This window comes from Neovison vison, chromosome 6, assembly GCF_020171115.1.
Source record: "Neovison vison isolate M4711 chromosome 6, ASM_NN_V1, whole genome shotgun sequence".
In the NCBI taxonomy this organism is placed as follows: Eukaryota; Metazoa; Chordata; class Mammalia; order Carnivora; family Mustelidae; genus Neogale; species Neogale vison.
The window spans coordinates 60,635,850-60,663,654 of record NC_058096.1 but is presented as its reverse complement, the minus strand read 5'-3'; the positions used below and the strand labels follow the sequence as shown (position 1 = coordinate 60,663,654).

At 42.5% G+C, this 27,805-nt stretch overlaps 2 protein-coding genes across 3 annotated transcripts in view; both read right to left on the bottom strand.

Annotated features, from left to right (window-relative positions):
* Nucleotides 1–12: 12 nt before the first annotated feature.
* Nucleotides 13–12,095, bottom strand: ZDHHC23 (zinc finger DHHC-type palmitoyltransferase 23). The gene is made up of 5 exons (XM_044251414.1): nucleotides 11,924–12,095; nucleotides 11,149–11,418; nucleotides 8,361–9,071; nucleotides 6,447–6,614; nucleotides 13–4,604 (listed from the first exon to the last, which is right to left on the bottom strand). Exons 2-5 carry the CDS (start codon nucleotides 11,307–11,309, stop codon nucleotides 4,337–4,339), a joined length of 1,308 nt encoding a protein of 435 aa, XP_044107349.1. The 5' UTR covers nucleotides 11,310–11,418; nucleotides 11,924–12,095; the 3' UTR covers nucleotides 13–4,336.
* Nucleotides 12,096–12,784: 689 nt separating this feature from the next.
* The window catches only part of GRAMD1C (GRAM domain containing 1C), a 92,914-nt gene continuing 77,893 nt past the window's right edge, over nucleotides 12,785–27,805 (bottom strand). For both annotated transcript variants that reach the window (XM_044251412.1, XM_044251413.1), the window contains 8 exons: nucleotides 27,677–27,795; nucleotides 25,898–26,040; nucleotides 25,041–25,144; nucleotides 23,295–23,471; nucleotides 21,941–21,998; nucleotides 20,143–20,253; nucleotides 19,827–19,932; nucleotides 12,785–14,611 (listed from right to left, as the gene is read on the bottom strand). In XM_044251412.1, the coding sequence (XP_044107347.1) occupies nucleotides 14,531–14,611; nucleotides 19,827–19,932; nucleotides 20,143–20,253; nucleotides 21,941–21,998; nucleotides 23,295–23,471; nucleotides 25,041–25,144; nucleotides 25,898–26,040; nucleotides 27,677–27,795 (899 nt within the window). In that variant the 3' untranslated portion in view covers nucleotides 12,785–14,530. The remainder of the gene's footprint in view (nucleotides 14,612–19,826; nucleotides 19,933–20,142; nucleotides 20,254–21,940; nucleotides 21,999–23,294; nucleotides 23,472–25,040; nucleotides 25,145–25,897; nucleotides 26,041–27,676; nucleotides 27,796–27,805) is intronic.

Sequence of the window (27,805 nt, the reverse complement as noted above, 5' to 3'; positions counted from 1 at the left end):
AAGCACCAACTATTTCCTTTAAAGAAAGCACTTTATTTTCCATTTAAGCAACTTGGTCACAGTACATTATTTTACATAAGTGGCAGTTAAATTTTTAAATCTCCATTTAAAAGGCCTTGTGTCTGATCTGAGGTGATAAGAGGATACGAATACAAGTATAAAAACAGTGCAAAATGTCTAGCCCGCAGCCTCCAGAGTTGGCGTCAGGAATCCCCTTTAATGTTGCTGGGCCAGGTGCATTAAATATTGAACATTAAATATTCCTGGGTTTCCTTCAGCCTAACAATCAGACTGAGAAATGTAATCAAATGAAAAGGCCCAAAAGCCCTAACAATGCAAATCATCGAATCACCCAGACCATAGGATCAGAGCAGCCTGAGCCTGCAAGTTCTAGAACACGGCATTGTGTCAGTGGTGCCATGGGAAGAAATGCAGGATGTTTGTTGCATCGGTAACTAGAGTCCACTGGCTCTGGTTTTAAAGCTTTGCCTTTGAAGTATGAATTCCCTAGAAGAGAAGGTGCTGCCAGGAAGGCTAGAGTAGCAGTAAGTCAAAAGCCCAACTCAGAAATAGCTGGAAATAGCTTCAACCTCTAAAAGATTTGTCTCCATGAACCATTCAGTCCTTGGCCGCTGCTGCTACTACAGTGAAGCACTTGGTGCCAGCTCGAGTGGGGTAGCAGTCCATCAGCAACAGGATTACATTTAGCTGATTTTGCAGAAAGTTTCTGTTCATCACAGCAAACACCCACAAGAACACAAGGAATTTTGTTCAGCACTAAGTTAAGCACAGCTCTCCTCCTTCCTGGCATCGCCTTGGCAGTGTTTAATAAAAAACGGCATACTTGCCACGCTGCTGATGAGAAAACCAGATTCCAAACAGGTGCCTCAAGCAAAAATCTCTATCCTCCCTTGCTTGTTTGAGGAAATTCTCTTTTTTCAAACGCAGGGTACCTAAATATGGCTAAAATGAAGTCCTATAAACCTACTTACCTCGTTTAAAGAGACCCTTAAATTTCAAAAAACACTGTTAAACATCCTGGTTAAAACTGTGCTTCTAGATGTCACATTTTTGCTTGTTAGTTGAGCTTTGTAGTAAAAAGCTAATGTCCTAGCCAAAGGAAATATACTAGAGAGTCTATGAAGCAGATGGTCAGTATTCTAGTGAACCTTACTGGCATTGTGTTTTCTGGCAGTGGAAGATTCTAGTATAGAAAATTTTCTCTTACTAAAAATATTAGAAGTACGAAGGACTATTGCATAAGAAAAAGTCTGCAGCAGTCTCTCTGCTAGACAGGTGGCACAGTGGAAGACAACAATTACTTCACTCACCAAAGGACAATGCTACTTGAATGGCAAAGAGTTCCAGTATCCTAAGCAGACACAGAGGTGGCTGAGGTGAGATGACCAGCAGTGTCCCCAAAACTCACTTAAGGCTTATTAATGGTCAGTTCATTTCAGGTAGGCTCAGCTATAACCATGAAGTACTCTTTGGGTATCATTAAAAAATAATTCTAAATACTGAAGGACTTTTCTCCTTTCATGCAATCCTGATCCTCAACTATTTCCCTTAAATCTTGTGAATGGACACATTTCTCTTCCCCAGGAATAGTACACAAAGGCATGACCATAATGTAAGTGGTCAGAATATAGTGGATGGTTTGCTAAAGCTCCATATCAATATGTCTATTAAACAGGCTGAGGAAGAAGGGCATGGGGGGAGGGATTTCTGCTGGGTGGGGGAAGGCTGGCCTCTGGCCAACAAACTGCCGGTTTTTAGGTTTGCAGAGCAATTCCCCCCACGGCCACCACCTCCGCCACCACAGGTTTCTCTGGGACTCAATTGTTCACAGAGGCCCTGTCCTTTAAAAGGACAAAATTCCTCAAATAGTTCCAGGTCATAAAAAGGTGTAAGAACCCAGGAGCCTAGATTTAGGGTGTCCTGGGGCCCACAGAAACCCTGCTCACAAAGAGCCCCCCATTTGCTGCTCCTTCTGGTGCAAATACTTCAATAGGCTTTTACCCCCATAAAACCATGGAGCTTTTCAAAAGTTTGAGCTTTCTTCTGTAAAATGCTGATCATGATCTCAAGAAACATAAAACAAACAACTTCATCCCAACCAGCCAGAATAACAAACATAAGGGAGTCCTTATGCAGGTGAGGGAGCCTGAGAGGCCCCATGTAGATCAACCATGAGGGGTGTGCTGTTATAAAAATGGCGGTCGTTCCTAATTCTCCCCCACGACTGTGGTCTCTTGGGTACTACCCATCTTGATCATGTCATATTTGGATGGTTGTTAAAGATCTGGCAAGAGGCTGAAATTACTGACTACACTATTGTTTCCATGAATTCTATCATCAACTCTGAGACAATCAGAGTTGGCTATACATCTGCACTCAAGAGACTATGACTAGAGAGCTCTGGCCACATGTGCTTCCCTTGACATTATTCCTCTCTCTCTTTCCTCTCACAAACCCAGCCGGAAGGAATTAGTTCTATCAGACCCAATGTTAGTTCCAAACGAATGCTCGACTCTGGGCTAGAGCAAGGGTATCGCTGTAGAAACCACAGACTGCTAACATCCCCAGACTTGCTCTGTGGCTCATCCCAGTGGAATACGGAGCCTCTCACCGCTTACGATCCATGTCAGAGGAGAGCAGCGACGAGCCTGTATAGAAGTGTGGTGACAGTCTTAAGGACAGCTTTGTTTCACGGCAGGACAGGGACGGTGCCAGCAGCAGAGGACAGAGCCGCAGGAAGTAGCAGTATTTCCTCTCGACACTTATAAACGTCTTATGACAGCAGCATGCACAGACAGACTGAAAAAGCCAGCAAAATTTCCCCAATATTAAGGTATAAACCAAAGCAAACTTAAGGACTCATGAATTTTCTCTGGAACTGCAAAATGAGAACATGAATAAAACCAAATATTTCAAGAGGGTATTTTTCCTATCCGAAATGGCCTCATCCTAAGTCTATGGCAGAACAGACCCATTCTCTATAAATATTTAATCTTTTACACATTTTCAGTTTCAAGATATGATAAAAAAGATAACTTACGATTTTAGGAAGAGCTAGGGAAGAATCATAATCCATTAATTAGTGGAAACCATATATACCCTGTTTTTTCTCTCCAAGTGAGATATTTTGTCTAGGGCGAGGTGAATGAAAGGTAACGTGCAAGCAGGAAGATGTCCATCAACCCCTTAGAGAGTTCATGCCAGAAGAATATAAATGCCACAAAACTGGTTTTTGCAAGAGTGCTGTCACTGTAGCGTTTGCATTACTTACATGAGGGGGGGAAAAAGCCCTTGATATTAACCAGCCACCCTACCCAGGAAAGAGGGTAAATTGTTCCCCCAGAGGCTGTCTGTTTCCCTCTTCCAGCCTCATCCTAAGTGCGCTAGCACCTTCCCAGGTGAAACATGGAAAGAGGAAGAAAACAATAATGCCTTTGGAGTTTGGAGTTATTTAAAGTAAATCCAAACAATAAATATAGAAGAAACGAGATAAATCAAAGGGCTCATCACCTAAACTCATGACCACTGTATATTATACTAACTGATAATTATAATTGTTATCGACTGTCCCTGCAGGATCTGGTGACAGTGAGAACTCATCGGATCACCTTCTGTTTGAGTAGCTAGCATCTAATACTTCAGAGAAAGAAAATACCACAACTGTACGATGTGGTATTTCAGCTTTCTTTCATTCTGAAATGCTGACAATGGATTACTCGGATAATTCTGGCATCAGTACTCTGACCTACATAAATTTTTCTCAGCCTTTGAGTTTTTCTAATAATACTGCACCCCTCTTGGGTGCTTCGGTCGTTTTCCAATGCTTACCACACACCTCGTCCCTCGCACGAGCCTCACGACCGTGAGGCAGCCGAGGCAGGCAGCGGTACCCCACTTCACAGATGAACCTGAGACTCAGGGAAGTGACTCAACAAAGGGTCACATGGCTATCAGGAACTGAAAGAGAGATTGGAACAATCCTTATCCAAACTCTTTCTCCCCACTAGAGATGGGAATGGCTTCTACCAATCTGTGTGTTGGGAACCACAACCTCTTCTGCCCCTGGCGACTGAGTTTGTGAACAAGGTGACTGGAAAAGAATGGCTCTACTTTTACTGCTTCGAGATAAAAATCTCTTAAGGTGAAATCAGAACAGTTCATTTTCTTCCCAGTCCTGTGTCTAAACCTGAGCATGGCCCGAGACAGCCTTTCAGAAACTGGGGAGAAAAACGCACACCCTGCACGGACGCCGACGTGTACGAGGGGAGGGAGCGGTGGGGAGAGCCGCCCCTCACAGGGCCACACGCAAGGCACTTCAGACAATGTCCTCGGCGGGGTGGTGACAGGGGTGGCTGCCCAGGGTGGAGAACTGGTGCCAGTTCCGCAGGAAGCCCCGGTTGTACTGGCCTGTGTCCACGATGAGCCCGTAGAGGAGCCGGCGCCCCGTCTTCTGCCGCAGGGCCTGCTGGACTTCCCGCTCGGTGACGTTATAACTGATGTTGATCAGCTGGATGAGGAAGATGTACGCCATGCCCGCCGTGATGATCACGGAGTACCACACGCAGGTGAAGGACAGAGCCGAGCTGGGAGGACAAAGGGCGGGTCAGCAGGCCAGTCGTTTCTGTCAGAAAGCCAGGCACCGCCCTCACGTCTGACACACGTAGGACCCATCACGAAGGACTCTGGTGCCTTCCCCAGCTATCCCAATCAGAAGATGCTTTTCCACCCCAAACACCAAAGTGCTTAACCTGTGACCACTCACATGTCCTGGTTTATGCTCTCATTCTTGCTGCCTCTTTTCCCAGTATGTCACACTGGAACAGCAAGGACGTTTTTGCCTTTCGTATCTCCCACACAAGCAATGCGATGCCTGATGTAACAGCACTCAAAACCTATCAGATGAAGAACAACTCCTAAATCGCTCTTAACTGAGGGGAAAACGAAGGCACCGCGACACTGCCATCCACGTCCTCCAGGAAGCCGTGGGTGGGGACACAGGGACAGTGCTAAAGCTATTCGTCTCGACTCTTCTCAGCACAGTGCTGGTGAGCGTCGGGGAGACAACAAGCCCCAACACCACTTCCTGCTAGGTAGGAGCACCCGTCACATTTCAGGTCCAGCTTCTTCCAGCCAAACAGCATCACCCAGGACAAGACAGGAGGAGAGGCTGCTGATATGAACGTCTGCCAAAAGATTATTTTCTAACATTTGCAAATGAAGAGCTGGAAAGGAACCCATCCCCAATCTTTATTTGTTAAGCTGAGAGGGACTCAGAGAAAACGACCTCACCATAAAGATGAGGGACACCAGGGCTCAGCAGGCTGAAGTGAGGCACCTGGCCAGAGGGTGGACCCCCATGGCAAACTGTGTTCCTCATTCCACGTCAGTGGCCCACAGCAAGACCACAGAACTTGTGCTTAGTCACACACAGACACACTCTGCTGTAGGATATCTATCACACGCAGTGTGACTACAGAACTTCACAACCTACTAACACTCTCAATATGGAAAGAAAAGGAACTTAGCCCAAGGAGGAGGACACATCTGTTCTAATTACGTGCACAAATATCCAGATCTATAATGGCGACATCATCTATCCACAGACTAAGAAATACTTTCACAGGGGTGCGAGGTGGGCAAAGCAGGGGCTGTTCCGAGAACAAACAGTGATAAGAAAGAAAAGAACCCTGGGGGGGCAGTGCTGTCCTCGCTCAGACAGGGGTCACCAGACACCACATAGCATCCGCATCAAAGGAAATGTGGAGGGGGGACACAAGAACACAGGCAGGGGTCCCACAGCTATCTGGGGAGGGGCTGGCTGGGCTCACGGTGGCAAAGCCCCAGCTGCCTTCAGGGCATGGAGACCTTCACAATGTATAAATGTGCCCCAACCTAACAGAGGAAATTCTGACCTAGATACCACAGTAATCATGAGTGGTGATTTTTTAAAAAGTAGAACAGGACAAACCAATAGAGGTTAAAAAGTAAAGAAATGTTATACAAATTGTGAGCGCTCCACAAAAGGGCCCGAAGCAATAAATCAAGACAGGACTAGAGAGCGCGAGAAAGCCTCAATCACGCCAGGACTTGCCATGATCATTTATGACAAAACAGATGCTGCACATTCCCTGGGACTGCTGGTTTACGGCTGGCAGTTCACCATTGCTATCATGCGTGTGCAAGGGGTCATCTGACTCCGGAAGTCCCTGAGTGAGCCCAGTCCTATCTGCAGGGTCAAGGATCCTTTTGACATCACCCTAGAAAAATGCACAATTTTGTTGTCCATTTCAAAGATACCCATCATCCAATAACCTGTCCTATTTATTGAAGACTCCTAACCTAGCAGCAAAGCACGACCCCGTGCATTAACAGCAACGCCCATTCCCTCGTCTCTGGGCCTCGGTGCTCTGGTAGTCCCATCTCACCTGTAATCTGCATAGACTCCAGGACAATAGAAGAGAGCTGTGAAGACACTTCTATCTCTACAAATGGTGTCCAAGGTCAGTGTTATCCCGTACACCGAGGTGAGCAAGAAGATCGAAAGGGCAAGTATAAATGCTTGATGATTGGATTCTCCAACACAGCTGTTTATCCTCAAAACAGCAGAGGGGGAAGAAAAAGCAAACATTTTTTTAAAGTTCTTGATACAGATGGAAGAGAAATTCATCATGGTGATCATTGCATAATGAATAGAAATGCTGAGTGACCGCTCGCTATGCACCCGCCATAATATAACACTGTAGATCAACTAGGGTTCAATGAAAAAGGAAAAAAGTTTCCATCTAACGCATATAATAAACAAGAAAGTTTCAAAAACAGAGATCATGTGAATTTCAGCAATTAAAAAGTAAGTTCTCTTCTTTTTCAACTTTAGGGAATGCAAAACTTGCCCACTGAGAAGTGTAGTCTTGTGTTCTCTGCTGTTTCCAAAGTGAAATCATATCATTAGGACGAAACTGAGTAAAAACCAGAACCTGACTAACACATCTTTCTAAATCGTAATGCGTTATCACCCAACCATGAAGAGGGTTAACACTGTAACCACCATGAGAAGGAAAGGATGGTATCAGTAAGGGAAACTTTAAAAACCTTAAGTAGTACACACTCGGGGAAAATACGTATTAAATTCATATATTAATACAAAGATCCCAAGAAGTTAGAAACGTGGTGTGGGGTGGAGAACTCGGTAATATGCAGACTACTTGTCAGGGAGGGAGTTCTATCTCGTGGCCATATGCTGGGCAGGGCGCACACCAGGAGGCCCAAGGGGCAGAGGTCGTCTTTTACGCAGAGCTGTCGGGCCCTCTGCAAACTAGCTCTCGAGGGCACCTGCGCGCATGCACACACACACACACGCACGGACACACACGAGCACATACACGTGCCCACACGTACGCACAAGAATACATGATGAAGACTCAGAAGTTAAAATCTGAAAGTGATAATACCTGCGTATTCCTAAAGAAAGCCCTAGACAAGAGCTGCCCCTGGCTCGAGCCCCCACCTGAGGTCCTCTCCAAGGCCCTCCTGGCCTTGCTGCACCTTCTCCGTCCCCTCCGTCCCTTTCTATGGGGGAGGAGGGTACGTGGCATGACAGAACCCCAGCCATGGACAGCCGACTTCACTCACCACGAGTGCCGTGACAGCTAAAAGCTAAAGAGTGGCAAATATGCTACTTAACAGCATTCAAGTCTGAGTAAATGCCCCTTTTAGATGCACACAGCGAAGCGGCAACACTATCTTTGAAAGTTGCACTTCACATCGCAAGGGCCTTGCATGTCCTCATTAGGCGCTGGCCAGCTGGCAGGCGCTACGAAAGCCCATTTCTCTGCAAAGAGCAAATAACAAAACAGGGATCTACCTGGCACGGCCGTCCCTCAATAATGTGGGCTAGGAGTCATCAGAACAATGAAAGACGTATGGGGAGGGGACAAAGTCCCCTACAAATATGGTACACTTTCCTGAGCTCCATGTTCAAAAGGCACAGCATAGGGAACTATGCCTATATTGATTCTGATGCATTCTTTAAAAAAAAAAAAATCCCCTCACTGCAAATACTTCTCTTTCATAAAGGAGAAAGTCACTGGGGGGGCGGCTCGGAAGGGAACAGCAAAATAGCAACAACAATAACCGAGCCCTCCAGCAAATGACTGAAGGGACTACATTTGTGAAACTGGGAAAACGGATGACTAAGTGGGAACTTCATACCAGCCCACAAATATCTGCAAGGTGTGAAGCTGGGATCGACTGAAATTTTTGGACGGCACAAAGGAAGATCAAACAGGGCCCGGGGCTTATGGGGTCTTCCACTTTGCAAGCCTCCAAATTTTCCCACCTACCAGACACAGTGATGATCCATCCTCCGGACACAGATGCCGCATATCCGGCAATGCCACGCACGGGCCGGCCGCACCAGCTGGCACTTGGCACACCAGTCCTCCTTCACCTTGGCGGGACTTCCAGCCGACACCCTGCAAGGGCCCTTAAGATCATCCTTGGGCGTTCGGTTGCTGAGGCTGCCAGCTGATTCCGCACCGGGGAGCCCTCTGGTCTTCTCCTGCCCGTCTCTGCTCAGGCTTTCAGTTTGGCTGCTGCCTAGAGATCTGTCACTGCTTGCTGGATTTCTGAGGTAGCCTGGATTCTTCTTGGCTCTGTACAAGGCTAAGAGTATCAGGAATAACCCGCAGGTAAGAAGAGCCAGCTGAGTGGGCCCCACACGCCCTTTGGGGACGACTTCCTGCAGGAACACGTAGTACATGTAACCCAGAGAGAAGAGTCCGAGGCTCAGGAAAAACAGGGTCTGCTCTTTCCTTCTGTGAGTGAGGTAATAGTACCACAGAGCCAGCACAGGAAGGGAGGTCAAAACCACCACCCCCAGGAGGAAATGCCAGGAAGCCACACGCAGGAAGACGGGCAGCAGGATGAGTGGGGGGAGGATGCTAATGTTGACTTTTTGGGCTCCCCTGAGCCCAGGAATTCGGAGGCGATCAGAAATAGTATCCATGATTCTTTCACAGGTCTCCGGCGGCACGGATTTACCCGTGATCCATCTATGCAGAAGAGCACAAAGAGAAAATAATGTTTAGACATGGAACCGTTAACACTATTTCTCCACGAAGCAAAAACATAGGAATAAACACATATTCTGTGCATGTACTGCTCAGATTGGGGAGAGAATAGAGACTTAAGATCCTCAAAAAAAATTCATAATTTAGTTGTGAAGACAACATGGGAATTTGGGAAGGATCAGAGAAGAGACAAAGCAGCAAAATCGCCCAATGAACTGTTATGGCCAAACACCGTGAGGCATGCTGAGGGGAACGCACGCTGCTGTGTGGAATCATTGGGGGGGGGGTCTCTGTGAGAAAGGTGGGCTCTGTGCCCCACCTCGATGGCAGGCTAGCATGTGGGGGGTGGAGGAGGCAGGGAGGTGTTCCAGTGTAGCTGGACGTGTGCAGCACACACCTGTCCTGCGCGGGGGGAGTCCCCAGTCTAGCAGGGCCGGGGGGGAGGGGTACTGTGTGAGGAAGAGTGCGAAGCAAACTAGTCAGAGCGAAATGACTGAGCTTCGTGGACCCACAGTATTTGTTGACACGTTTGCACACTTAGGCTAGCAAGACAAGGGATGGTAACTCTTGATTTAGACAAACAATTTAGAAAAGTAAGGCAACAACTTGGCTATGAGGGAAGGAAAGTACATGGGAGTCAACAGAGCAACAGAACAGAAAGAAGACTGGGAGCCTATCTCCTGAGACGGGTATGGCGGGAGCAGGCGAGAGCGCTCAGGGACAGCCTGGGTCTCAAGGGCTAGAAGACAGAAAGAGGTTAATGGAAGAGCTGTGGTCTCGAGTGATGGAGGTTATGGAAACAGCATCATTTTTCCATTCATTAAAGCAGAGTGCTCCATTTTCTCCGTATAGATTTTAGACTAAGTCCATTTAAAAATACCTGTAAAAAGACTAAAGACACTGTTAAGGAAGAATTACAAAACGTCTACAGGGTCTTCAGGGTTCTGGCAGGAAAGTACAGTGGTCCTAAGACACTTTTCACATCTAGATGAATACACCAAGCTTTAAGTCAGCAACATGCCGCTACAGTCACTCTTTTAACCGGAAGTAAGTATTGATGGGAAAAGCCAAGTTTCCAACATCCTTATTCTCCTCCCACATTGTGCTTCCCATATGGCAACAAATTTTAGGTATATAATTATTTAGAAGATGGTTTAAAACCTCGTTATTACTGTTTGGTACAGAAATTTTTTCCCCCGATGTTGAAAAATCATTTTTGGATATTAATTTCCAACCCTTTGGAGAACAGTGAAAATAAAAGCCAAATACAATGAATATCAGTCAAGACAGTGCCACTGCCCATGCTGAAAACAGCCAGCCCAGCGCAGGCAAGTGCCTGCTGCTGGATTTTCTCCCCAGGGACAAGGGGTGAGACCAATGCCAACAGCAGGAACATGACTTTCGACCTTCAAGACCCTTGGTGGCCAGGTCCAGTCCAGCCTCAAATAGTCAATCTCGAGACATTGACAGCACAGAGAATGTGTTCTCCCTGGCACCAATGTGTTCACTTTAAATGTACAGATTCTGGGCACTTGGGTGGCTCAGTTGGTTGAGCGATGCCTTCAGTTTGAGACATGATCTCAGGGTCCTGGGATCGAGTCCCACATCGGGCTTCCTGATCGGCTGGGAGCCTGTTTCTCCTCTTCCTTTTTCCCTGCTTGTGCTCTCTGTCGGGTGAATAAATACAATCTTTTAAAAAAAAATTTTTAAATAAATTCCCTAAATGTACAGATTCTACTGCTCTGCGCTTTATTTTTTTATACACTTAACTTGCCACTATCCCTTTATTTGCCCGTTCTCTCCATCATCTTGTCCCTTTAAGTGAAAAGTAATAGTCCTACTAAACTGAGCAGAATAGACAGCTGTGCAGTTGTGCACTACTGAGTAACCCACCTCCATAAAAGCCTCACACCTGACACAGAAGACAGCTCTCAATTCTAGATCCTTAGAAAAAGCATCAAGAACAAAATCTAGTGTTCTGGATGGCTACACTTCAAGCAAGCATGGTAGTTCTCAAAAGAGCCAGTAGGGTCAGCTTCATGAACCGCTCTGCCCTTACCTATCACACCCTTCATCGAGATCCTGGCAATCACACAAACAAGCAGCCACGTGGTTCTTCTCCCCATTTCGATCAATGTACTCGCAGCAGCACAGGGGCTCCAATTCAGGTTCTTCCGCTTTGTTTTTCTTCACTGGCTTCATACTGCCCTTCTGTGTCATGATTTCCACCTGTCACCACGAGGTGTAGGAAGCCCTCAGTAGGGAAAGGTGTAAACAACACGACTCACATCTTGTAAACACATCCACGTCTCTGATTATCCGCCAACGCCTGAGAAATCAAACAGGAAAAGAAAGCGGGGGAGGGGGAGTCTCATTTTCATCAGGCTTTTCTTGCTGGGCTCCGCCAGACAGGAAGCTCTAGGGGCTCCCAGCTGCCTTCACCGCCCCTTCCCACCAGGGCTGGCGTCGTCTGGGTACCAGCGGTTTCCATGGTGACAGCTGACCACACGGCCGGGACAGCCGGGGCGCGAGCGGCTGCGCTCACCTGCCGGTTCAGGATGCGGAGGGCCGAGCAGTCCCCGCCCAAAGCCCGGGTGCAGGTGGAAACTCGCCCTCTGGGCTGCGGGCGGAGAAAAGCTTCTGCCGCCGGGGCCGGCACGCGCACCCGGCTCCGGGGAGGCCACCAGAAGTCCGTGCAGCGCCCGGGGTCGCCGTCTAGCCCCGCTGCTCCCGCTCCGCGCAGGGCGCACCTCTCCCGCCCCCGCCGACAGTGAGGACGTGGGCGGGCCGCGAGCGCCGCCCCGCCCAAAGAATGACCTTGGAATGGAAGTTACCTGTGTTCCGGGGCCGAGGTGCGATTGCCGCGGAAGAGGCCCAGGTGGAGGGAAGGAAGGCTGATTCCTCCCGAGGCGCGGACGCGTCTTCCGAGCTCTGCTCCCTGGGCTCTCGGTGTGACGGCTGGAGTCCCAGAGACCCGGGCTCCGCTCCGCCGCGCCTCCGCCGCCGCCCACCTGTGAGCACAGGCGGCCGCGGCCCGGGCAGCGCGCCCGCCTCCCCGCCGCCCTCCTGCCCGCCGGCTCGGCGTGGCAAGTCCGCGCGCGCTTCCGGGTGTCCCGCCCCCGGCGCCGGGGATCCCCGCCCGCCCGCACGTGCGGCGCCCGCAGCCTGGCAGAGCCCGCCGGCCAGGCCCCTCCCCCGGCCCGAGGCCCTGGCGCCCGGAGGTAGCGAGGACCTGAGGACCGGCACCTGGGGATGGGGTGCAGGCGGCGGGGCCCAGGGCTGGCCCGGCACCTCCGCCCCGACCGGCCCCTGTGCTGCCCCGCGGGTGCCTGCGGGCGGTACGTGGGCGGGGCAACCCCAGAGCCCTCGGCCCGGGGAGGTGCGGATGGAAAGACGGGAAACCCGGGAACCCGGAGGATTCCCCAAGCACTGGAGACCCGTGGGTCGTCCAGTCTTCATTCCCACGCGGGCAACAGGCTTAGGTGGAGATCAACACCGCAAATTGTTACCGAGGCACCGCCCCCAAATTCTCCAGCCTTCCCTTAAAGGCCCATCGCTGTCCCTGATCTGTTCATTTATAAAGCTAGTTCTTTTTCATGATTTCTGGCGAGCAGATTCTACATTCGACCGGCAGGCCTAGTACTTTTGTCCCAACAGTCTGCATATTTGAAATGAAACACTTTGCATATTTGAAATGAAATGACTCCTCTTTGGGTTTTATTTTTGCACAAAATTTTTTTAAAAGTGTAGGCCCATATACACGTTTTCACTATAGCAAGTGTCTAGTTATTTGTGCTTTTTGTTGTTGTTTTTTTTAACAGAAAAAGAAAAACTACAACTAAAGACATTTTGGGTTTTATTGATAATATACACAACAGGCTCAAATGCAATTTTTTAAGTTCTACATACATACATGTTTAGTCTTAATCTACAAAGCAACTTTGGTAATTTTCTTTGAGGTATATTTATGAAGTACAGGTTTTAAAGAAAATCACAAAAATATTCAGCTTGCCACTGATCATTTTTGTGAATTTAACAGAGAACAAAGTCTTCAAGTTTATAATCCAGTGACTCACTCACAGCCACACTTCATAAATCAAAAAATCCCCAGGTAAGTACACTGGTACCCCCAAGATAATTTTGTTGGAAATCACCCAGAGAAATCCATTTTCCCTGTAATTAAGTCAATATTTTCGTTCTCTACAGGCATCTCAAAAAAGACTTTAGCTATCTCCTGTGGCTCTGGGGAAAGAAAGAAACATTTAATTAAGGCAAGCATTGTCCAAACAGTAAAAATATATACAAATCATTCAGCACTGTCATTCTCTTGTCCCAAAGACATCACTTGTATTGAGACATATATGCCTAAAAGCTTTTCATGAAAGAGCCAAAATGTCTGTCTGACTTTGAACTTCAGTCAGTGCCCTAGTATTGGGACATAATGCCCCAAAAGTTTTTCCTGAAGAGCTAGAAGTTCATGTCTGGTTATAACTTACCAGCTGAAACAAGCTGCACACATGAATGAATAAATGAAGACATATGTGGCTAATGAAAAGTAACCCACAAATCATTTTCAACCAGGTGGTTCACTTCTACCATGAAAGACTGCTAAGCTGAAGCCAAGCTTAGTTCAAGTATTCATCTGATCTGTCACCAAATGCCCAGATTTTAATGTAATCCTCTGTTTTATAAAATCAGAGCATGGTTCTTCATTTTGAGTGTTGCTATCCTATATGTTTCCTCTTCCAGATTCACTCTTCCACCATCTGATACATGAAGGGGCAAGATAATCTCACCTCTGATAGCTGCCTGAAAAAGAAACAACTGTTTCTTTAGAAAAATACAACATAGTTCAAGAATATTTCAGATATTACCAACCTGCAGACTCAAAAGGTTTGACTATTGAATTTACGTGCTAAATAAGTGAAGACATTGTAATATTTACAGTACACAAACTGAGAAATGTTATAATATATGCCTGAAGACTGGTCCTTCAAAAGTAATAATGATAAAAAGGTTTATTCTTCTATTGTCTTCTTTAGCCTCTTGAATGTATCTCAACTGGGAAAGCAGCCTACTGGACACCTACTGATTCTATGCTAACAGATAAAGAATCAAACTTTAAACCTCACTGTAAAAATCAGTTCAGAGTGTCTCATTTTCTTTTTGTATCAGAAATTCAAATCCACAAAATATTTCATGCTTCACTGGAGAAATTCACTGCTTGGAATTATGTATAAGAAGTAAAGAATGGATTGTTAAAACCATCAGAAACTACTTATCAAATTAGTGTTATTAAAAAGAATGTTCATGTTAGAAGTACCAATAATAAGCAAATGTGGAAATGTTCCAATGACAGTTAAAATGCTTCATCTTCTGGTTTTCTTTAAGATGTTCCCTTTTAGTTCCAAGTATCTCTACAGTTTCAGGCCTTGAGATCACTAGCTTTCGACAGTCATGCCAGTCTTGTTCTTATTTAGTAGATCAAAAGTTCTCTGAAGCATAATGAGTGAGCTCTTTAACTGCAAACAAAATTAATTTTCAAAATCAGTTTAACATTTTTTCTTATTTTTATGCCAAATGTTTATATTTATATTCAATATAGTTTGGTTTATACTGATGCCCAAATAAAAGACTGAATTTATAAAACACGTCAGTATGACTGCTAAGCTCTTCCTGTCCGCTGTGGTCCTGCACCTCTCCCTCCACTGTCCTGCTCTACATGCTGCCCCCAGCAGATGGGTTTTCTAAATGGTTTCTCAGGTTGCACTGGTCTCTCCACTATCCCCCAAATGAATCTGGTTCTCCCTGCAGGCCTCTGTTGCTATTATGCTCAACCTTGTCTTCATCCATTTAGAACTTCCCCATCCCCACCCTCTCCATGTTGCCTTCCACAATCATCCTGCCTTTAAACTCCCAAAGTTTTACCACTTACTTGACACTTAACTTTGTACTTTTTTATAGTTTTTAACAATACACATGGACATCTGATTTCTCTAATAAAATTACAGGCAACTTGAGAGCAAGAATTCTGTTTTATGCTTCTTAATATTCATTCATTTGTTCATTCATTCAGCAAATGTTAATTGCTGACCTATTACATGCTGCATATGTACTAAGCAGAGCACTGGGTATACAATGGTAGACCAGAAAGGCACTAACCCTGCCTTCATGGAGCTTACTGCCCAGTGAGGAATACAGAACTGAAACGAATCATCACATATATAAATATATAATTCCACAAGGCATTAAGTTTTTGACTGGAGGAAGGCAGTGTCATTTTCTGAAATATATCAGGTAGAGGAGAGTCAGTCTGGCTCAGGATGAAAACTGAATTCTGTTTTGGACATGATCAGTTAGTGGTGGCCCGTTAGCATCCAGGTGAAGATGCCAGTCATCAGGTAACTGTGTGAGCCTGGATCTCAGGGAAGAGGTCCAGGTAAGAAAGATGGATTTGGGAATCAATAGCATGTGTAGCACAAGCAAGGGGAGTGGATGAGACCACCTAATGGGAAGTAGAGAAGAAGGGAAGAGAATCTAATGCAAAAGGCCTGGAAGTACTAGGCCAGAGAGAGGAGATGGTTTTAATAAGCAAAAGCAGTTTTGCTTTATGCTGAGTACAAGAGACAGTCACAAAGACCATAATAATTCCATTTATGTGAAATGCCCAAAATGAGCAAACCTATAGATATAAAAAGTAGATTAGTGATTGTAGGAGTTGAGAGACTGCTAATGGGTACAGGATTTCATTTGGGGGTGATAAAAATGCTCTGGAATTTAGGCAGTGGTGATGGCTGTACAGCTTTGTGAATATGATAGAAATTCTTTAAAAGGTGAATTTTATAATATGTCATTTATATCACACGAAAGCTCAGTTTTTCTTTTCTTCTTAATTAAAATTTCTTTTTTTTTTAAGATTTTATTTATTTATTTGACAGAGAAAGAGAGAAAGCGAGCACAACAGGGGGAGCAGCAGGCAGAGGGAAGGGAGAAGCAGATTCACAGAGCAGGGAGCCCAATGCGGGGCTCGATCACGGGGCCATGGAATCATGACCTGAGCTGAAGGCAGGCACTCAACAACTGAGCCACCCAGGTGCCCCAGGGTTTTCCATGGTTTAAGTTGGAATAAAGAGAAAAGGACTAAAAATGAGGATTATACCAAAAAAAAAGGGTTGAGACCATCCTATGCCCTGCCCTCCTGCATCCCTCTTACTTTCACTCTGCTCCTAAAATGCTGGCAGCCAGCCCTTAATCCTTCAGATGGAGACTGGAAGGCTATTCTCTATGGAAACTGACCAATTTAAGAGGAAGGACCTAAAGATAGTGATACCAGGATTTCTCAACCAACAGCCCTGGCAGATCTACAGAGAAGTTCAGGGTACATCAACCCAATCCACGTTAAGAGCTTAAGAGCTTCTGATCCACACAAGCAGACAGCCAAAGACTATAGATATCTAGTGAAATCCTCTTACTCTAAGGATAGAAATCAAAATAGGGGGAAAGGATCTTGATGGAAAGCGAGTAGGCAAGAAGAAGGGGAAAAATTTTTAACCTTCAGAAATAAGATCAGAGAGATGAAGATACTATAGTCATTTTAAAAGGTCACAATGGTATTTTAAAAAAAAAGAAAATTCAGGGAAGTAATAGGTCTTTGAAATTAAAAACTTGTTAGCAAAAATTGAAAGATAAAAGAATGTGAAGATTAAGTTGAGGAACTCTGAGGAAGCAGAACAAAAAAGCAAAGAGACAGAAGCTGGAAAGAAAAAATAAGATTAGACAGCCTGTCCAAAAGAGGCAGACATCTGAATTACAGGAGCCCTAGAAAGTCAGAAGAGGGAGAGTGGAGGGGACAAGATCATCAACTGTGTAACTCAGTATTTCCCAGAACTAAAGGGCCTGAGTTTCCAGACTGAAGAATGAGAAATGGTAACAGCCTCAGAACTCTCAACACTGGAAGCTGAAAAACAATGGAGCAATGCTCTGAAGGAACACTGTTTCCAACCTAAAATTCTATCCCCAGCCAAACTATTAATCAAGGGGAAGGGCAGAATAAAAACTTCTCACACTAGGGAAGTCTTAAAATATTTACCTCGATGTTCTCTTTCTCAGGAAGCTACTAGAGGATGTGCTCCATTAAAAGAAAGGAGTAAACAAGAAAGCAGAAAACATTGTGGATATAGGAAACAGATGGGGTATTCAACAGGAATCCCCAGGCTGAGAGCTGTGCACCTGCAGAGAGGGCCCCTGGGCCTGACTAGCAACAGCCAGAAGACTCCACTCATAGAATACCTGAGGTGAATGAAGGTTAAAAGAGGCAGTGCTGAAGGAGAGGAGATACTTATAAATAATACAATAAACTAATCAATTGTCATAAAACAATTTCAAGGATAAGAAAAAGCACAGAAAAGAAAAAGTAGTCATGGTTTATTCCATGGCTCAACTCAGAATAGAAAACTTAATCAAAACAAAGCAAACACTGGGTACTGATCTAACCAAAATTATAACTTCCTTGGGAGGATGGGGGAATCAGAAAAGAGGACAAGAAGAGACGAAAGAAAAGAAAACCTTTGTCTTCCATAATAAGAGGTCGAAAGGTCATGTCTAAAATGGAAAAATCAAGAAGTGTTAATGGAGGTAAACACAAAAAGAAACTAAAAGAGTTAAAGATTGTTGTGTTTGGCACAGTACATAGTGGGACTGCTGTTTTTCTGAAAAAACCTTGTAGAAAAGTTAACTATGTGAAGGAGCCACTTTGGTGAAAATAAAACCTTAAAAAAGTGAATGGGTTATGAAGGATAAAGTAGTGACAGCCACAGCAGACAACTCTGACTGTGAAAGACTGCGAGAGAGATGGGCAGGAGGAGAAGGATGTGGATGGTGTGGGTGCTTTAATGTAGGAGCGCGTACAGCAGGACCATGTGCAGATGGGAATGATCCAGCTGACCAGGGAAACTGAAAACAGGATGCTGGAGGGTGATGGATGGAGTATCCCACTAACACCTGCTGGTCATCTCCCTACAGGCAGAGCACTGCTCTGACAGGCATGGACAAAAGGATGGGATGCGGCAACTGGAGATCTGTAGATTTGGGTACAGAAGGAGAGAAATACTCTCTTTCCTCCTGAGGCAAGGTTATCAGTAGAAAGAAGGGGAAATAAGGAGGAAAAATGGAAATATGACCCACTGTTGCCAGGGGAGGGAGAATGGAGAATGTCACCAGCAGCTGTAGCTACTGTGCATTAGAAGAATGCCTAGTGGAAGGTGTCACCTTTAATGCCCCACATGATATCCTGAAAAATGCTCAATAACTGGATCTTCTAAAAAACAAACCAATGCACAGAAGAAAGAATGGAAGGAAACAAAATATTAATGACTGAATGCTAGAACTATAGGTTTTCTTCTCTTCCACCACTCTCCAGTTTTCAATCTTGAAAAGTAATCTTTATTTTTCAAAGGGAATCCTAAGTTTTGGTTCATGGAACTGAGCAGCACATACTGATAATACTGTGTTCAAGAGATAAATGTTTATAGCAAAACATCAAAATAACCTAAATGGTCATTCTTCAGCGGAGAACCGGTGAAATAATTAATTGTACCACATTTATACAGTTTGAATTCTATGCAGTTGTTTAAAAAAGAGGAAGTCCTTTATATGCTAATATCAAAGCATCTCCAAGAAATATGGATATTAGATAAAATAACAGTGTATACAGGATCTACCATTTTTATGAAAACAGTTACTATTAAGCATAAATTTTTATATAGAAGCATCATTAAAAAGAATGAGTTAGATGTATACAGTTGCCCTTTGAACAACATGGGTTTGAACGGCATGGGACCACTTGTACACAGAGTTTTTTACAGGACACACTGTAAATGTGTTTTCTCTTCTTTATGATTTTCTTAATAACATTTTCTTTTTTTTTTTTAAGATTTTATTCACTTATTTGACAGAGATCACAAGTAGGCAGAGAGAGAGAGAGGAGAAAGCAGGCTCCCCGAGGAGCAGAGTGCCCGATGTGGGGCTCAATCCCAGGAACCTGGAATCACGACCTGAGCCGAAGGCAGAGGCTTAACCCACTGAGCCACCCAGGCGCCCCCTTAATAACATTTTCTTTTCTCTAGCTTAACTTTATTATAAAAATATAGCATATAATACATATAACATACAAAATAACAAATGACTGTGTTATCAGTAAGTTCGACTATGTAGGTGTCAGCACCCCTGACCCCCCCATTATTTAAGAGTCAAATGTTCATGTTGTTAAGGAAACATCTTCAAAATATATTACTAATTATAAAATGAGGGCATACAACAGTGTATACAGTAGGCTTTGATTTTGAAAAAAATACAAGTGACTATACATGTAAAATGTATCATACAGAAACTGGTAAGGGTAGTTGCCTCTAGGAGGAGAGTTTCTTCAAACAATGGTATCGTGACTCTTCTCACAACCAGAGCAGCAGCTGGTTCATACCTCTATGAAAGTACTAAGTCCGGGACACCTGGGTGGCTCAGTTGGTTAAGCAGCTGCCTTCGGCTCAGGTCATGATCCCAGCGTCCTGGGATCGAGTCCCACATCGGGCTCCTTGCTCGGCAGGGAGCCTGCTTCTCCCTCTGCCTCTGCCTGCCTCTCTGTCTGCCTGTGCTTGCTCTCTCTCCCTCTCTCTCTGACAAATAAATAAATAAAATCTTTAAAAAAAAAAAAAAAAAAGAAAGTACTAAGTCCTACAGTACCTGTTCGAGCATCGAGATGGAGTCTCGGAGCACTCCTTTTAAACGATGGGCCTGGTTTTTTTTCTTTTGAATATTTTCCACTCTTGACACCATATCAGAGGCTAAACTGGGGGGAAAAAAAAAAAAAACCTTAAAAATCGGGAATAGCTTCTGATCTTTCATTTCTAAAAACCATTCATGTCCTATAAATTTGCAAATAAACAAAAAAACTTTCTGACTACAGAATAGTTAGCAGATCCAAATCTCTAAACCAGAATTAAGTTTTCTACAACTAAAGAATTATTGAAATAATAATAGGTTGGGGGTAAAGACTTACTGCAAAGATCTCTCTTCTTGGAGGTGGAGATGGTAAAAGGACTGAGCGGCATATTCTATCTTTGACAGCTTCAGAAACAGCGTCACATTCAACAGAACTAGCAACAGCAAACTAGGCAGAGCAAATAATACCTGGTTAATTCACTCTTGTCCAGGCCTAAAGCTCGGCTCATATAGAATATACACACAAAACTCTAAAAATGTATGTTGTTCTAGAGTAGTTTCCAATTGTTACTATTTAAATCAGTTAGTCCTATTTTGTTTTATGAAATAATTATATTTAGGTATTAAATAGTGAAGAAAAGGGTGAAAGGTAACTACAGTGACAGTCAAGTCCTCAAAGAAAGCAGGTTGGGATTGTCCCTGATATGTCTCCTCTCTGGGAGGAATCTCAGTCAGACCTGAGGTACAACCACCAGCTTAGAAATCTACCAGATAAGCTTTCCAGATCTATTTTTGGGTGCCTCTAGCTTAAGCAATTATACACCCATAATGCTGCACTTCAAAAAAAAAAAAATGAAGATCAATATAGACTTGATCTTACATATATGAACAGGCACCTTACTCCTATAGAAAACCAAAACAAATTTTTTGAATTACTATCCATCAAAAATTTCTTCTAGTTCAACTTAGACAAAGGAAACATGAAATCCCAAATATACATGAATGTTGTCATATATAAAATGTTACATACTAATGAACTTGCTCTATTTGTTCTCATAGCAGCCTTTCAATTGATGGATATATTTCTTATCATACATATATGCAAATACGCAGGTGGCATCATATCTCTCTTATTTTTTCTGTTAAAATATTGGCTTACCCTTAAAAATATACAGTATTCATCTGTACCTGCCCAGAAAAGGATTTTGCTAAAAATGAGACCTAAGGTAAGAGCAAGAACTGAAATGGTATATAAATCAACATTTCAACATCTGACTATAAATTTTTTGCATAGTACCATAAAAGATAATATTTAATATTCAAAATTGTCATAGCAAACCAACTTAAGGAGCATATGAAAACCTTTTGTATATCAAACATTTTCTACATTCTGAAATCTATATTTAGAAAAAGCAGCTGGTATGAGAACTTCATTCCAAAAAATATTCACCAAGAGTATATCACCCAGTCAGAACCAATTCAATTAAATCTAACTGACTACCTCAATACTCAAATACAGCCGTGTAAAAAATAGTCTAAGTATGTCTTCCTGAGTAGATTCTTGCTCAAGACCTACTAACTCAATCTCCGGGACTGGGGTCTAGAAGTCTGCATTTTAGAAAGTAATCTTAAAGGGTAAGAATCACTGGTCTAATTAAATAGTGCAAAATAACACTATTGGGATCTTACCAGCTACATATATAAATATTCTCTTTAAGTTTATGGAACTTCCAATAAAAATCTATGATGGTAGAAAAAAGATTAATTAAAAAAAACATTAGTGGTGTCTGGGTGGCTCAGTCAGTGAAGCGTCTGATGCTTGATCTCTGCTCAGGTCATGATCTCAGGGTTGTGAGTTCAAGCCCTGTGTTGGGCTCCATGTATGAAGCCTACCTAATTAACTAACTAATTAAAAACATTTATTGGCTGTGTACTTGGCATTTGCTCAAATTTAATAATTCGCCTGAAAATAAAAAGCTATCAGATTGAAGCATATAAAATTAATGTTTTTATAGATCAAAATTAGTCAAATAGGGCAATTTCTACACAATAACATACAAATCCAAATTCTTTTAGGAACTATTAAAAGATATGTGAAGACACAAGCAAAAAAAGCACTCAAAACAAATACTTACAAAATACTCATCACCACAATAAGGGCAATGTTATAGCTTTCCATTTCCTTTTTCTTTCCTGCAGATCACACACACAAAAACATATTAGAACAGGATTGTGATTAACACTGGTTAAAATTTAATTTCATTTGAAAAGAACTAGAGAAGAAAATTTTGACATGATTTGAAAAGACAACTTGATATAAATTCCCAGCACCCTTTGTTGATTTCTAATATCTTCACTAATTTGAAACAAATCCACAAAAAGAAAACCTACAACAGGGGCACCTGGGTGGTTCAGTGGGTTAAAGCCTCTGCCTTTGGCTCAGGTCATGACCCCAGGGTCCTGGGATCGAGCCCCACATCGGGCTCTCTGCTCAGCAGGGAGCCTGCTTCCTCCTCTCTCTGCTTACTTGTAATCTCTGTCTGTCAAATAAATAAATAAAATCTTTAAAAAAAAAAAAAAACCTACAACACTCTTGCAAATTCAGCCTACATTAAAAATTAATTTGCTCTAAAATAAGAAATTCAAAGTATCATGTATGATCTCTAGCTAAGTTCCATCTCTGCAAATAATGTTTAAGCTGGGTTTTTGTACAATGCTTCTCCCCTTAAAAAAGTTTTTTAATCATCCCCACCTGTTCTCTGTTGCCCTAACTTTTAAATTCCAAAACTAAAATATTATTAAGCTTAAATAGCAGATAAACATTCACACTAAGATATAAGCCTTAAAAGAGGAATTTTGATAAGTAGAGGGGTGAGAAGGAAGACAGTTTTATAGTTCTGAGAGGGAGGAAGTAACAGTAGAGACAAGGTGTTTTCAAAACTGAAAGTGGGGATAATAAAAGTCAAATTCCCTCTTTGGAACTTTTGGGGCTGGACCTGAGAGTACATAAGAATTAAAAACATACAAGCACTTTAGTACTCTCAAGGGTAGAAATCAAATGTCCGTAATATGCGAGGTCAAAAATTCTTGAGTGAAGCATCTAGCAGCCAGGGACAGTGGTAGGGACTGGTGACTTGGGGAGCACACGCTCTGTCTATTGGAGAAGCTACTACTAAGCTCTGACTGATTGTTGCTGTGAAGGAATTTGAGTCCAGAACTGTCAGATCTGAGTTTTCATATAAAAACATCCAATTTTTAAAATATCACACAGGCCCCATAAAATACATTGACTGGCCAGATGCCTGCCATTTTGCAACTGCTTCTTTACATTTATACATTAGCTATTTTTAAAGAACTCAGATAAACATTATCAGAAAAGAAGAGGAAAAAGGGAGACCTCCTAACTGACATGTCTATAAGTAAGACACATACTACGCTTGATGTAAGTAAACTATAATCTTCCATCTCTGTTTACCCGATAGCAGCTACCTGAAATATCTCCTCTGGCATCTAAGCCCACATCTCCAGAAGAACACTGAGAAGAAAGTTTAGGAACTGTTTCTGCTGTTCGGTTGAATGTTCGTCTTCTCCTTCTCAAGCCACTAAGTTTTCCAGTGTCCTCAATGGACTGATTTAACATAGATTCTTCCATTAACAAGTCTGATTCTAAGAAGGAAAAAAGAAAGCTTTAGACAGTGGAGAAACTTCAACTATAAGATACAGGGGCAGAAGGAGTTGTTTTGTTTTTAGGGGTTTGTTTTGTTTTGTTTTTTTAAGCCTTGGTAACTTTAACTATTACTTAAGTTCTCATGGCCTAGATCCAAACCTTACTCTTAATAAAAAGTTTTGGAGGGTAAAGTGATCCTCTAATGAGGGGTCACTACTCTAGGAAGAATTATCTATATTAATAAATGATGGGATCATCAGAGCAAATTCACCATGTGCTATATTAAATATTAACATAATGATTTCAGTTATGAAAACAACAGGCTACCCATTTACATTGGCGCATTAGAAAGACTTCCAAGATATTTTGTAGTAGCTGATTGTCAATATCAAAGGAAGTAGCAGCATATTATAGGTCTAGTTTTCAATGAGGGTTTGTAAAAAAGTAAGTCCTAATAAGGAAAATCTGCAAACAACCTAAAAACCTCATTTTTGTCATTTATTTCAACCTTTCCTTCACCGTATTTTTTATTAGAAGCTCATTATCCAGTGGCCAAACTAATTTTTGAATTTCATTTTCTCTGCTCCTGATTAGAAGTTTAATAATGAATAGCCAAGAGAGAAGAGCAAGGAAAATAATCAACAAATTAGATGATGAAGACTTAGTTTACCCTGAACTCACTGACCCTGCTTTTCTTTAACCAGAATTAATTATAGGAGCACATGGGTTGCCCAGTCATTAAGCATCTGCCTTTAGCTTGGGTCATGATCCTAGTCATGGTTCTGAGATCGAGACCCGCATCGGGCTCCCCACTCAGCAGGAAGCCTGCTTCTGCCTCTCCCACTCCCCCTGCTTGTGTTCCCTCTCTTGCTGTCTCTCTCTCTCTCTCTGTCAAATAAATAGATAAAATCTTAAAAAAAAGAATTAATTTATAGTCATGTATATATATTTTTGTCATGTTTTATTTTAAGTAATATCCAAACGTAACAACAATATCACTTCCCCAGTCTACTACCCATCGCCACCAAATCCATACATGTACATGATACCTACCGTTGCTAAGTGGTCCTGCGTAAGCCCAGGGAAACTGCATTCCTAAGGACTGCCGGCAGTGTGTGGGGAGGGGGGGGACACCAAGGAGCACAAGTATGTATTTGTGATCAAGTTACACAGTCTCTCACTGCAGTCCGCTTTCTTGGCTCCTTGAAGAGGCTGTGATAGCTCCTAACTGTGATCTTGGACAAGTCACTTAACTTCTCTCTCTTTCAGTATTTATTCTTTAGTAAAATGGGAAAAAATAAAATACCTGCCCCACAGGTTTCTAAGGGACTAATATTTATCAAGCACACAAACACATCTGGCATATAATAAACATAATGTAAGTGTTTGTTAGACCAATTAAAATTAAGAGTTTTCAAATTCCAAGTGGGGTATAGTTAGAACCACTTCAGTGGGAGTCAATCCAACGTCATCTACTAGTTACAGTTATGAAGCCAAATGAAGAATCAATCTGTTTTGTTAATAAATACTATCTTTACAAAAATAGATAAATGAAGAAATTTACAAACCAAGCTGTTTGAAATAGTCCTCCAAGGAACTCCAGGAATTCTTTTCAATTAGAGATTTGATAATGGCCCATGGTTGTTTTCTGTATTTCAAATCAGTGGAAACTCTAATAAAATAAGGAGGAAAGAAGAATAATTCTTTAAAGGAAAGAATTTAGTTCTATTAACATTGCAATTAAGTGTAAGATTATATTCAGTGGAAAGCCAAAAAGACTCAAAATCATTAGATCATAAAAGAAAATTTGTTCACTGATGAGGACTTCTTAAAAAATTGCTGTATGCTGCTAATAACTTCATGAAATTTTCCTTTTAAGTACTTGGCATTTCATTTTTTTCTATCCCTAGCCCTGAGTTTTCTTTACTTAAATAGCAATAAAGGCTCAAAATAAATTCTAAATTTCCTAAACGCCTTTTATAAAAAATCTCTAGTGGTCATAATTTAGGTGAAAGTAACTACATTAGCTAAGACCAGGCAAAGCCCATGGTGGGCCATACTATCTTTGATGCCCAACCATTTCTGATTTCCCATTGCAACAATATGCTAACCATGTGCTCCTGACATTAAATAGGGCCCTGTGACTAGTTCTGGCCACTGGACTGTGAACACAGTTCCACAACTTTCTGTTCCTGTAGCAACAGCAATGACACATATTCTGGATTGTGTTGCTCCAAGATGTCAAAGCACTCATCACCGTGTGGCCTTGAGTGAGGAACCCCATTCTTCTGCTGACATGGACATGTAATCTGAGCAAGGAATAAAGCTTGGTTGTGTAAGGCTACTAAGATTTTAGGATTGATATGTATGTTCCAGAACATAATCTCACCTAGCCTGACTAAAACACTCATTTATGATAGCTCACCTCAGCCGGCATTTCTGTTTTGAGGATCGGATGATATGGTATCTGTTCAGGGTATAGAAGTAATCATGGTAGGGAACATCATGTGTCAGGACTTCTGAATCTACCAAATAAAATTGTGCTTCCCGACTTTCTTTATAAAGTGTCTGCCAAAATAAGATTAAAAAAATTTTTGCATGTACAAGTTTAATATATTAAACTCCTTGCCAATTTAGAATATATATATATAACTAGAATTCCTTCTCAAACCGTAAGAGCCTCCATGTTGGCTGTGCTATGAATTGAGAAGATAGGATCCACAGAAGTAGATTTTGCTGCCTCTCTGCCATTTCATTGCATAATCATTTTTTTCTTTCTTTTAGGTTTGAGGAAGAAAGAGAAAATTTATAGTTTCTTGTGTATGTTATTAATTTACAAAGAATTTTAAATGTTCCTGATAGGGGAACAATTCAAAATTCAATTGAACGAAGCGAGGACCCACTCCAAAATTCTTAAAAATTTAACAATCACCCTTCACCAAAATAGTGAAGGAAGAGGATCTCCAAAGAAAACACGGCTTTCCCAAAACAGAATTTGGAGCATTTGATGACCAAGCCTTCCTCATTTTAATCATGGCTTTTCAAGGTTATCAAAGACCGCAATATCAAAATACCAAACTTTTCTTAAATATTTGAAAATCTTTTGAAAAAAAAATTAAGTCCTTTTTAACATTGGGCAAAAACCACAACCACAAAACTAGTTCAGATGTTAAGATGTTTTCTATTTGCAGAACAGATACATTACACTTCAATACAATTTCGTCAAACATGAACTCCACTATACAGTCACTGCCACGCTGGCCAGTGAGGAGAGCACTGGGTATCTTATAATCTCTTCCCATACACCACTGCTGCCCTCTAGTTATTTGGCCCTCACTCCAATTGGAGTTTGGCCCTATTAGGCCCTATTTGGCCCTAACAATCCAAATTGTAACTGGATTCCAGTACTGTTCTTTTTAAAACCCTTTATTATAAAAAAGTTCAAACATACACAAAAATAGAAATGAAGTGTAATGAAGCCTCACAAACTCATCAACCAGCTTGAACAACATTAACTCTTGCCAGTCCTGTTTCGTCCGTATCCCATCCCCACACTCCCTCCCTCCACCACCATGCTCTGCCTGGCTAGATTACTTTTAAAGGATACCCTAGATATCAGTATAATTTTATTCTTAAATATGCCAGGGTATCTCTTTATAATTTCTTTATTGTGTCTTTAAAAGACAAGGGGTGTTAGAGAGGAGAAGGGAGTTGGGGGAAACTGGAAGGGGAGGTGAACCATGAGAGACTATGGACTCTGAAAAACAATCTGAGGGGTTTGAAGTGGCGGGGGGGGGTGGGAGGTTGGGGTACCAGGTGGTGGGTATTATAGAGGGCATGGATTGCATGGAGCACTGGGTGTGGTGAAAAAATAATGAAAACTGTTTTTCTGAAAATAAATAAATTGAAAAAAAAAGATACTCTTTTCTTTAAAGCATAGCTGCAATACCACTACTACATGTAAAAATTAGCAATTCCTTAAATCTCATAAATATATTTTTAGTTGGTTGGTTTGAATTAGGATTGGGCTGGTTTGGTTAATATGTCTCTTAAATCTTCTTTTAATCTGACAGTTTCTCCTCCCTCTTTTTTTTTTTTTTTTTGCCACTTATTTCTTAAAATTGTCTTGTAAACTGGTGACTGACGGGCATCTTCTCTCGCCCCACACATATGATATTTTGGAATACTGACAGAGTAGACATACCTGTTTTTCAGTGGCAGCAGTGCACTTTCCAGTAAGTGGATTATTAAGGACTATAGTGTAGGTCATGGTTCTCAGTTGATCACCTCCAGGTTCTACTTTCCAAGGGGTGGACACTACATCTAATAACAG